Genomic DNA, 12,978 nt, shown 5'->3' with positions numbered 1-12,978 from the left:
CGGATGCAACTGTAAACAGTATACAGGCTGATACCAACAGTGACTCATGTGATGACATTAAAGGCACTACTATAAAGGGTGTCAAATTTGACCTGGACCCAGCATTGTTGACCAAGGAACGTCTTGGAGTTGTGCGTGATTTGTTTCATCGAACTTGAGTACGTCTTCTGCTGGTGATACAGATCTTGGGAAATGTGACCTAGTGAAACATCGCATCAGACTCACGGACAACATACCTACACGAGAAAGGCATCGTCAACTGACGCCAGCAAAGTACGCGGAGCTTCATCGATTGATACAAGACATGATGGATTGTGGCGTCATAAGGGAGTCCAACTAGCCGTATGCAGTGCCAATTGTCTTGGTTGGAAAGAGAGGCAGGACAACCCGGCTATGTATTGATTATAGACGCCTGAACAGCAAAACGATCCGGGACGCCTATGCGCTTCCAAAGATCGAGGAAAGTATGGAAGGCTTGAAGGGAGCTGATTGGTTTTCCAACATTGACCTCAAGTCCTCCTACTGGCAACTGTTGATGCATGAAGATGATATCGAGAAAACAGCCTTTGTGACTCAAGTTGGGCATTACGAGTGTCTCCGTTTACCCATGGGGCTGTGTAACAGTGCTAGCAGCTTTAAACGTGCAATGGAGAAGTGCCTCAGAGACTTTGTTAATCGTACGTGTACAGTCTACCTTCTAAGTGCCAGTTTTTCCGGCAAGAGGTCAGCTTCTTGGGACACATTGTGTCGCATGAGGGGGTGAAGACTGACCCAGCGAAGACTGAAGCAATTAAGACCTGGCCTGTACCCCATAGCGCTAAAGAAGTCAAAGTTTTCCTTTGAGTGTGTGGCTATTACCGCAGATTCGTAGAATCTTCTCAAAAATCGCAAAGCCCCTGAATGACTTGACCACGGGACTCTACATAAAGCACAGGACAAAGGGCGGAAAGATGGTATGACAGAAGCCAGAAAAGTGTCAGGTGGCATTCAACACCTTAGTTGAACGTCTCACAAACCCACCCGTCCTCGTATATCCTGATTACTCACTGCCTTTGGAGCTGCACACTGACGTGAGCCTACTCGGGCTTGGAGCAGCACTATACCAGGTACACGAAGGAAATGTAAAGAGAGTAGTGGCATATGCCAGTCGTGAGCTCTCAAAAATTGAGAGGAAATACCCAGCCCACAAGCTGGAGTTTTTAGTGCTAAAGTGGGCTGTGATAAGTTCTCTGACATGCTGCTGGGCCGCATTTCCTGGGTATGACTGACAACAATCCCCTAGTGTACACTACCACCAGTGCCAAGCTAGATGCTACTGGACATTGTTGGGTGGCAAGGTTGGTAGATTATGACTTTCGGATTAAATACCAGCGTGGCGTACTCAACAGAGACGCAGATGCGCTCTCTAGGAAACCACAGTCAGGATACTCAACAGATGCAGAAGCACGTCCTCACTGGCTTGATTGGGTCCCTCCAACCCCTCAAGAAACAACAGTAATGAGAAGCCAGATGGTCGTGGAAATTCTTGAAAGTAAACTTGTCCCCATGGTACCAGCCATTGAAATCATCAGCAAAATTCCAAGATGTTATGTCCAGACATTGGCTGACATGGTGCCAGAAGGTACTACGACATTACCCACCATTAGTCGTGCTGAGTGGAAAGATCTACAACTGGCAGATCCGACGATCGGCACGATATACAACTATGTCCAAAGAGGTGAACCGCCTGACCATCAGCAACGTGCATCAGAGTCACGCCAAGTATCTGCAGCATTGCAAGAATGGAAGAAGTATAGGTTTGTGTAATGGTGTGCTGTACAGGCAAAGAACAGAAAAGAGTGGCAGGTCAATGTACCAGCTATACTTACCACCCAGCCATAGAGAGACTGCCATGGATGCATTACACGACGAGATGTGTCATCTAGGACAGGAGCGTAGTATAGAACTGATGCGGTCACGATTTTTCTGGCTGGGTATGACAGGTGACATCATAGATAGAATCCGTCGATGTGAGAGGTGCACATGCCGGAAGATTGCCGCTGGAGGTCGTGTAGTTGCTCTCTTGGTGCCGATATGACAACAATGCCCTTAGAGTTACTGTGCATAGACTTCCTCTCCCTTGAGCGATCAAAAGGAGGATACCAGGATATCTTGGTCATGACGGACCATTTTACTAAATATGCCATAGCAGTGCCGACTAGAAATCAAACTGCCAAGACAACTGCGAAGGTCTTGATCGACACATTCTTGCAGGAAGTCGGCATCTCTACCAGATCCACTGTGATCAAGGGAGGAATTTTGAAAGCCGGTCGATTGCTCACCTTTGTACTTTGTTGGGCATGAAGAAGTCACATTCATCCCCATACCAACCTAAAGGTGTGGGAATTGTCGAACGCTTCAACAGACTTTACTAGGCATGTTGGGTACATTGCAGCCAGAACAAAAACAGAATTGGGCTCAACAAGTCAAAATGCTGACTCACCCATACAACTGCACAACGCATGAGGTCACAGGTTATTCCCCTTGGTATTTGATGCATGGACAACACCCAAAATTGCCGATAGACTTATACCTTGGGTTAGAGCATACTGATGAAGCAGAGGGACATATGACCAGTACGCGGAGGTGTTGCAAAAAGACTTGCAAAGGCCTACAGGATAGCTGGTAGCAGAATGGCTGGCAAGGTGCAGAAGAACAAGTACCTGTATGACAAGAAGGCAAAAGAAGCTGAATTGGAACCAGGCGATCATGTGTTGGTGCGCAATGTGTCTATCCGAGGCAAACAGAAGCTTGCTGACAAGTGGGAACACCGTCCTTATATAGTCGTGAAAAGGGTGAGCCTTAACATCCAAGTCTACGTACTGAAGCCAGAGTTTGGAGGGAAGCGTAAGACAGTCCATCGTAATCTACTGATGCCCTGCTATGCACTACCAGCAATTCCTCCAGACCGCCCTATGTGCTTACCAAGGAGAAAACCCTCTCGGTCAAATACCCGCATACAAACTCCGACTAGACATACAAATAGGGCAGCTGCAGAACCAAGCGACGCAGAAAGTGAAAGTTCTTCCAGTGATGGAGATTGGGCTCAGAGAATAAGAGTACGACGAAGTAGTCCAACAAGACACGCAGAAGTACAGATGCCAGAAGCCAATCCACCCGAACAAGAGTCATATTCTGATGGTGATACAGAAGGCATCAGTCCAACTCACGATCAACAACAAAACAAGTCAACACAGATGGGTGAAGCATCGTTAGACAACAAACTAAATAGCGATGTGTCGCTACCCACTTCACCCGATGATCATGTGGGAATGGCAGGTACAGAAGTTCATCCAGACAATGCAACTAAGATGTCATGTGGTACAGACGACGACAAGAGTGCTAAGTAAACGGATATGCAAGACACTCAAATCAGCAATCCACCTGTGAATGCAACTGCTCAGAGTGATGCAGTGAGTTCCGTGCACTGCGAAGAGGATGTGGTGAACGTTACCAGTCAGGCGTCAGAACCAAGTAAACATGATAAAGATGTGACTGATTCCCCTAGCGTCAAGGTTGGAATAGAAGTAGCAGATGACACAGCTACAAAACGGCGGTATCCAGCTAGAAATCGACAGAAACCACAGTATTTTGGCTACAGTAATGCGGATATGTTGTCGACCACGGGTTGAATGCAGAAGCACCAGTGTTTGTGCCAAACAATGATTTAGTGGGATGCAAACCACTTCAGATGCCTTGCTACCCTGTGGTCCAAGGGACTAGAATGAAAACCGAGTTACCTGGTAAGGGAAACAGAGATGTGTACAGTCACCAACTTTTTGCGAGAAAACTGGCTACAAGGAGAAATTCTGAGAGAAAACCAAGTAATGTTGGAGTCTGCAAGAGGGATGAGATTCGTCGCATGCTGACTGCACAGCCGAAGCCACCTATTTTTGGAAACAATTCATATCTATCAGACTGGCGATATATGCCATTACCGATGGCCAACAATGGATGACTATAGAGTGATGTTACCAAACAAATTTTAAATTATGTGTACACCGCTTCAACTCGCCAATTTATTTACAGGTATGTGTGTGTGCCAAATAGCTACCATGTAAGGTGGAACCCGTTTGTGATGGAGTATTTCAAAGGGTCCTGCCATCCCATACACGCTATAGTTTAGCGTAATTGCAATATTTCAAGTTGACATTTATCCATCTCATATGGCTTAGCAAGTTGGGACAGTGTGACATGTGGTGGAGAGATAGTTGGCCATGGCACGAGTAGGCAAAGAGTACCAGAGATGTGTTGGTATGGGTTGGATGTGGAGGCGTGTTGGACATTGGTCAAACAAATTATGTGCAGCACAAACATATAGATGGCGGCAACCTGTCAAGTCGCTAGCCTGTGTGTTTGCCAAAGTCTATGTTTTGTTTTGTTCTTTTATCTTAACAGAATTTCTTAAAGTATTTTGTTTTATTTAGGTGCAGTCAGCACTGACTGTTTGCAGCAGAGGAGTCAGTCATTCATCACCTATATGGCTTCAATCTCTTTTGCTTGCAGGGTTACTGGTGTAATGTTGTAGAGTCACCCCAACGGTGCCCACCTGTATTGTCCTTGGATGACCCTTGGTCACATCTGTCAACATTCGTATTATGTAACTGTTTTACTGCATGTATTTACCCTCACCCTTGAGGGGGCTTACCTGGTATACCTTACGTACTAGGGTGGTTACTTGTAGGTAGAACCTCCAGATTGTCAAGGAAGAGCAAATACATCCTTATTAGACCGCAATGTAATGAAGAAGTTTAAGATGAAGTTTAGCTATTGTAGTCAAAGCCACTTTAAAGAGTTGTGTGGTACATATTTACATGTAGGGGCAGTTCCAGGGAGAGTTGTTGGCATGTCTTCCCTTACACTCCCAGTCAGCCGATTATCCATCGATGGTGGAATTGGGGAGATTGGATGACATGCTTTTTGGAGGGAGGTATCACGTGTGTGATTTCACTCATTGTTATTATCAATAGAGAAAAAATAACTTTCATATGTTGTCAGACGGCTTCTACACGTATGATTGAGTGAATGTATTTTGTGTACTCAGTACACTTACACAATAATTATAGAATTGTTCTGAGGTTGCGCGATGTTATATTACTGGAGATATAGACTCTATAAATCTTCCTACATTTGGACGGAGACGATGAATTAAAAAACATTGCTGGTCTTTTGCGGTAGCCAGCAAACAGAACACTAGCCTAGAAAGTTTGGGCCGCTCAGCGACAGTGATTATCGCGCTATGATGTATATTATGTCACATGTCTGGTGACGTACAAGAAGAAGCTGGAAGACGGCATGGGGCCGGACGTGACTTGTGTACAGTCGAATTAAAACTTTCTGTTTTGACGTTGTGAACGTCAGAACTGACTCAAACATCACACCATCTAGTATGGGTGAGACTCAAGAACATTTAGAGAGCATTCATTTGTGGTAAGAGAGACATTTTCTGACAGAACGATCCATTGAGCCCCAACCACATGTGGGCGAGTGACGTAGCTACAAGTGAAAGGACAGACCGGAAGCTCTGGTGCGAATGGGAACTCACTCGCCTATATGGAACTTCTGTGCACCTTCAACGCTACGCCGCGCTACCGGACTGGACGTCAGGAACAGCAAAGATCAGGTTTATTATCTATAAATGCTTGTAGAATAACAAGGATCCTGTCCTCATCCTTCGAACCATGTAAACTTTACTTACGAATCCGAACTTCCGGCGGAATTGAAATCGTACTTTAATAATCTCACACACACACAAGTGTAAGTCGATTTCGTATGAGTGATTCTTTGCCGCTTGGAGGGACGTTTATAGTATTGGATCGGGGTGAAATTGGTTCGAAAAGTGGGCGATTGTTATTTCCCGACAAGAAGGCTTAGAATTGTATGAGTGTTTGTATAAGTTGTCTGACACTGAAATACTGTTGTATTAGTATAGTAGAACTACAACCAATTTCAGATTAACGTTAAGTGCTTACTGAATTTCACCAAACTGTTGTATTGTTCAAATATCAGTTTTGAGCCAAGCCTAGCTTTTAAAGGCTACTGTTATTTTCTGTACACTTATAAAATAACTGCAGTGTGTTCAAAGTTTGCCATAGTGACCGGAAATACTGTATTGTCACTTCTGAGCTTCTGAGTTTTGTAAGTGCAAACCATGTGAACTGAGACACCTGTGTATCTCTATGTGTTGTGAGTACAGCAAGTTTAAAGATATTAAGGCTTACTAGCACATGGCTATCATATTTTCAGTATTATTCCAGCAAATTGTGACATCATGGAAACAATTTCGTTGATGTATTACTGTCAGTCTTTGCTACAATTGTTAGCGAGTTGTCAATCATTGTACTGTACCTGTGAATACTCACTGTTGTTGTTGATTTATCCATGGGTAATAAATACTGTTGTTGGCGGAACTGTTATGCCAACTGATATAATTGTGAGATCGCTTTCTGTTGTACATTTAGAAGTAAATACCACCTATCTGAGCGAACTATCACGACCAGGTTAAGAGGTCTCGGTTGAACAAAAGTTAGGAACATTTTGATTGTCAGATTAGGCACAGACTTTCATGCCGTTTGACAAAATATTTTCTTATAGTTACACCTGGCACAACTTAAACAAACTTTTGTCAACTCTCAGGTGTGACATATAAATGGCGCCAAACGTGGAGCATTGACTCAACTGAAAAGAGGTTGTGCCCAGTATCCAGATCAGGTGGTGAATAGTTGATAAAATAATTATTTAACCAGCTTTGTCTGTTGTTAAGAATATTAACATTTCATAGCATTATCAAGTGTAAAGTATTGCATAAGTTTCAAGGTGATTTACTGTAAGTCACGTGCTCTGTATGTCGCTATGCGTGTGGCCTGTATTCGCAACTTTGATTTGCACAACGAATAGAATGGCATTGGATGAAACAACCCCTCGTTCGTTGGGCATGGCTGGCCAGGGATGAGGAGCTTACCAGGAGTGTCGTCCGTCCCTTCAGCAGATACAGCAGTTGGTCGGAGAGCTGGTGAGCCACAAGACCTTACCCAAACAAATATATAGAGAGAGATTTCACTCAGGCTAGAGCAAGAGAACAAAGATGGAGGGTCGAAGAGAGTGAAGGCTTAAACCAGGCGAAGGAGCAATGGTTGTCAGATGAAAGACATACAAGCAAGACAGGCTTGGAAGGGAGCCTTGCGGGAAGAAGAGAATGAGAAGAATGTCCAATTTCAGAAAGAAGTAGAAGAGAGGTATAGACAACGAGAAATTGAACAGCGCGATTGGGAGCATAGAGAACAGTACAGGTGTGCGAAAGAAAACAGGGATGCTGATTGTGGAGTCAGTGGTGGTGCGGTAGGAGGAGCTTGTGTTGCAGAGAGTATGCCTACGCGACCAGATCGATCCAGATCGCCCAATTTCACATGTGCTACAGGGGAGACTTCGCGCCCCAGATCAACAAGGCCGAGTACAGGAGAGTACAACACACCCACCTCTTGTAGGAAGACGAAATCGCCCATCTAGACAGTGCATTAGAGGAAGAAAAGACGACCATAGGCCCTTAAGGTAAGAAGTGGCAAACTGCTGACGCTACACCTATGAGTTACAGAGACAGCGATGTTAATTATACAGCAGTGTACTTGGGAGACAAGCACAAGTTAGGTACATTTTCTTGTGATGTCAACCGAAAGTCTGATGTAGACTTCCAGACATGGGAAGGGGAAGTCATGACGTACATACAGGGAAATAAAGAGTCTGCCATGTCGATGTTATGAACTGTCAGAGCGTCATTGAAAGGCGGTGCGGTCTGACTAGTTGGTGGAATGGGAACGACAGTCACGTTTGACCAAATGTTGAGAAAATTACGCAAACGCTATGGTAATGTTCAGTCAGCAGAAACCTTACAGGCGAACTTTTATAGTAAACGTCTTCAAGGAGACAATGAGAGTATAGCTGACTTTGCAAAATATTCGCAATCATACAAATCCATCATCCAATGATAGTAGGTCAGAATTCGTAAGACAATATTGTAAACGTAGACACAAAACAGACGGCACAGACAGTAAATAGACGGTACACAAACAAAGTCATATTCATGAAAGAAAGATATATGGACCTCTGGCCAGAAGACCAATAAGTGATGTCAGGTGTTTCGAAAATAGTAAGCGCATCCTGCCCACATGTGGCACCCGCCATATATAAATCTATAAGTCAGATAGGTAGTGGTCACTAACTAAGGCCCAATGGCAAACCACTTGGAGGAAGAATTAAATAAGGTACAGTGAAAGGGTAGTATACCCAAGTCAGCGATAGATGAATGGCTTAGAAACACATTCTGGACAGGTTTACGAGATGATAGTGTAAGAGACAGTATTCGTCATCGCGTAAGCCAAGTTAACGATTTTGATGAAATGGTAGGGCTTGCACGAGAGGCTGAGGAAGAAGTCCATGAGTGGAGGCAGCCCCATCCTTCGACATTACGTTCAAGATCAGCTGCTGCCCACCAAATAATTGCTGAGGAAGACGAACAGATGGCAGACAACTCAAAGAGGACACTGCTTTCTGAAGAGGAGATCATAGACGGGACAGGTAGGGAGTTTGCCAGACAATTGGAGCCATCTCTGATTTCGGTTATGCAACGCCTGGATATGTTAGAGGTGAAAGTTATTCCACTTTGGGGTATGGCACACAGGGTTCAAGCTCCGCTAGCAATGCCAACCAACCCAGACTAAGCAACAAAAGGATAGACAATATGCGGCCAGCCGCAAAACACCTCGACGTTGTTTTGGATGTGGCGATGTGGGCCACCTGGTGCGAGACTGTCCAAACCCAATGCACCCCATGTCAAACCGATGCAGCCATAGTGTTGATTTTCACTGAGCCAGGGATCTTTCAGGGGCCATCACCAAGGCTGACCAAGGAAACATTCATCTGTTGTACAAGCCCTGGCAGTGTTATTTAGACCCTGGAGCAATTTTACATATTATTGCCTGAATACATGAGTTAAAGTGCCCAAAAGCAGGTGAAAATTTGCCTGACGTCAGCAGGGCAAATTGTCTTATTCTCGATGGTAAATAAACCCATAGTGAAAGCAATAATATTTTTATTACGGACTGCCTGTTGACAGTTAACGCTATATGAGATTTAGTTACAAGCAGGGCATTCTCAAAAAATTTTACCTTTATTGACCAGCATCATCAAACAGCTTTCAAAGAAAGTCAAAATAGCAGTGTGGGATAGATATCTTACACCTAGCGTTAAGCGTCTAACATGACGTCGAAAACGTCGAAGGGCTTCAATGGATCTGATAATTATGGAAACCGGTCCTTACATCATTCACATGGCCCGCTAACTCCCCGGATGTTCCTATTCAAATCAATGCACTGATATTCACTCACATTTTGCATGTAGGATTGACGTATAAGATCAAGCACTGATAAGTTAAAAACACATTCACTACACGCTTACAAACCCCTTTGTCCTGTGCAATACATCCTTTCAGGTGTGTCGAGCAAAATGTACGATTTTTTGCATTTACCAGTTAGATTCAAAAGAAAAATTTCTATAGTCATAAATTTGTAAATCGATTTTTTAAAGTGTCGTAGTTTCTCTGCGCTAAAAATGGCGTCAGGCATGAAAAAGTAACACTGTTATACCTAGTGGCCGTAGCCAATGGAATGATAGAAACACGGTGCACAACCAGAAAGCACTATATGTAGTGGAATTCATGTTACCTTCATGTTCAAGAGAAACCTTATGGAATAGTGCTCCAGTAGGCACAAGCCCACTAATTCACTTCCGGGTTCGTTACCCACGAAGATAGTTCGGAAGAAAAATAGTGCAGACCTTGACGTTTTGATATCTGCATGGATGCTTGTTTAGTTTGAACTTTAACGTCAAGAATTTTTGTAAAGATATTTTTCTGCCTGAATCAAAATGCAGACTGTTGTGAATAATGGCTGAAGCATTTGTTGGTAATATGAGGAGTTCTAGGGCTAATAGAAATCATAACAATAAGCTTGAATTTTGTCAAAAACACCACTGAGGGCGCTACTTTCATCGCTATCTCAAAATTTCCGTGGACTTGCCCACACGAAAAATTAATCAGTAGTCAAGCTGACATTGACCTAACACCTGTTAAGAGGATTTGTGCCGCTGAATGTTTTAAAATAGGAAAATCGAGCTCAACGCTACTGTGGTGGCCTATGGGAAATTAATTAGTGGTCTTGTGCCAGTAGGCAGCTGTCAAAATCAAAACTCTCTGTACGTCCCAAATAAGTAATCTCATACACTATTAAAGGTGCCAAACTCTAATTAGTTCTGGCAATTTCCGAATGAATATAATTTCGATTGATTTCAAATCGTTGTTGTTAACCAAAAGACAAGTGCATGGAGATACACTGATCAGTAGACAGACACTTACACAGACACAGGCAGGGCATTGGCTGTCGTGTCTAAACACCTTAAGTTATAAACTATGAAAAAATATCGAAGTATCATTTAGGTCACAGACGAATAGTTAAATAAATAAACTACCTTGCCACCCAATAATTCTTGTGAAAACCGAGGTTAACATTCGAAATCATAACAGAAGTTGAAAATCAGGTGACAGACTAAGAATCAGAGTGTAGTCATTATCCTCATACACAAATTCTCAATACGTACTTTCCTCTACACAGCCCTACGAGAACTGTAAAGACTTAGATGCAAATGAAACGCACAAAGCATGCTGGAAAAAGGAAAAAGAACTGCGTGGTGGAGTTGGAGAAACTATTTTACATGTCTGTTTTCTAAAAGGCACAGAAGATCACAAAGAAATCGCAAAAAGTATATTAGCATGCTATCCAAATCTGGTTCTGGATATCTATGAAGAGGACGAGTACTATGGTAAGAAGGATAAATATCTTCCTAACGAGCTAAGACAAAGTTAATTATCCACACAGATATTTGCAAAACAAAACTTATATGGCTTACCGCCATACATTCTCTGCGGTCAAGAGAAGAAGATCATCCTTCAAAAATCTCGGGTAACATTATTCCTGAATACGTATGTGGCTAAATTTTTAAAATAGAGTATCTGATTGAGAAAACATTCCTTAAGCCTTTGGTAGTGTGCGCCTTGAAAGTGAAAGACTGAAACTTTTTTCTCAAACTTACCATGATGAAATCTTAAACCATTCTCTCACCAAAACAGAAGAAACTCTGGGGTCACTGTGCAGAGTTTGGTTCCAGAGATAAAAATTATCTGACATTTAGTGATCTTTGCAATTCAAAATGGCCACCATCCCTTTGTTAACTACATGGGTAAAGTAAAACTTTCGATTTTCGAAAACTAAGATGATGAAACTACTTCCTACTCCAAAAGCTTTAAATCTTGCCCAAACAAGCGGTAGTTAAGAAAAGCATTGTAAAAATGTGAGAGTTGGAATATATGTCCCCGAATCGCATTTTACCTAAATGTAAACCAATCAATTGATCAGTTTACATGGATTTTATAAAGTTATTGAACATTCGATATAAGTAAACTCACATAAATTTTATTTTGTTCTCGCAGGAGAAAGCTGTTTGCACTTGGCAATCGTAAATAACGATCTGGAGTCTGTGAAAATGCTCGTTGAGAAAAAGGCAGTCCTTGACCAGAGAGCTACAGGCAGATTTTTCAAACGCAACAATCAAAAGGGCGGTTTATTAGTGAAACACTCAGGTTACGGTGGCCATGCTTATTATGGTGAATACCCTCTTCACTTTGCTGCTTCGGTCGGCAATATTGACATCTACAACTACCTTGTCGATCAAAAGCCTAGGGCAAGTGAACAAGGACAGGTTGATCCGAACGCACAAGATTCCTATGGTAATACCGCCCTTCACATGGCAGTAATCCATAACAACTTGGTGAGTCCAATAACTGGAGATGGCTACCTACAATGAAGTTCAGTCCTGCATATGATTGCTTATTGCAACTCTCTATATCATATCTCATGAATACTCCATGATTCTAAACCTGGCGGCTTTATGCCATTTGCATCTCACACCTTTTTGCAAAAGAGTATTTTCCCAATAGATTGACATAGCAATTCATTTTCAGCGACATCAAAGGCAGAAATAAGGGTGGTGAAACAGAGCCAAAAACTTTCTCCTTGGAAATTTATCTTTGAAATAAGTTTTGATCTGTGTATAAGTATATGGCATGTTGTTAGAAGTCTCCATGCAGATAAGTGCAACTGTACTAGGTATTACATCCTTGTATCACTGCATAGAAACCCTATAATACTTAATGTATTAACATGATTATTGCCTGTATTTTAGCTGAAGAGTGCATATACAGATGAATACAGTCAAGAATCCATTTTTTGTATTCAGCAAGCCTGTATTCATGTGGATTCATGTGAATTCACGTGTATTATGCTATAATACAGGCAACTCATTAATGTGAATTTATCTGAATTATTGGGTTTTCATGCAGTGTATAATTATTTTCCATAGGACATGTATAAGAATATTACGCGTCACAAACTGTAATTCCCGATCGACTTACCAAAAACAATAATGGCCTTGCCGTAATGGGACTTGCCGTTGAAGAAGGACGCAGTAAAATCTTCGAAGTCATACTTGACGATAGCAGTGACACGGCGTGGGAGTTTGGGCCACTTAAGTGTGTTACTTATCCCCTGAAAGGAGTAGATAGCATCAAAGAAGATGGAGAACTCGGTAAGCCTATCCTATCATATTCAAGTTCACACAATCGGTTGATATTTAACAACTGGCGGTTTATCGCGGATAACCACAATCTTTACAATGCAATATGTCATGTTAAAAGATGTAACAAGCTGAAAGTTATACAACTGTTTTGAATCAGTAGCCTTTAGATTGAATTGTATTAAAGGGGTGTGGACTTGTGTTGGTTAGATTTTTGCTTCAATCTCTGATATTTTAGCTATTATTGAGTTTTTATGTAAA

The 12,978-nt window shown here is 42.4% G+C and overlaps 1 protein-coding gene across 1 annotated transcript in view; it reads left to right on the top strand.

Moving 5' to 3' along the window:
• Nucleotides 1–11,949, top strand: part of LOC139134432 (transient receptor potential cation channel subfamily V member 6-like) — a 45,366-nt gene extending 33,417 nt beyond the window's left edge. Inside the window, exons 3-4 of the mRNA XM_070701292.1 lie at nucleotides 10,701–10,908; nucleotides 11,576–11,949. Coding sequence (XP_070557393.1) covers nucleotides 10,701–10,908; nucleotides 11,576–11,949 — 582 coding nt within the window. The remainder of the gene's footprint in view (nucleotides 1–10,700; nucleotides 10,909–11,575) is intronic.
• The last annotated feature ends 1,029 nt before the right edge of the window (nucleotides 11,950–12,978 follow it).

Source organism: Ptychodera flava, chromosome 6 (genome assembly GCF_041260155.1).
Source record: "Ptychodera flava strain L36383 chromosome 6, AS_Pfla_20210202, whole genome shotgun sequence".
NCBI classification, from domain to species: Eukaryota; Metazoa; Hemichordata; class Enteropneusta; family Ptychoderidae; genus Ptychodera; species Ptychodera flava.
The sequence above is the reverse complement of the archived record's forward strand: the minus strand, read 5'-3'. Positions and strand labels throughout refer to the sequence as shown.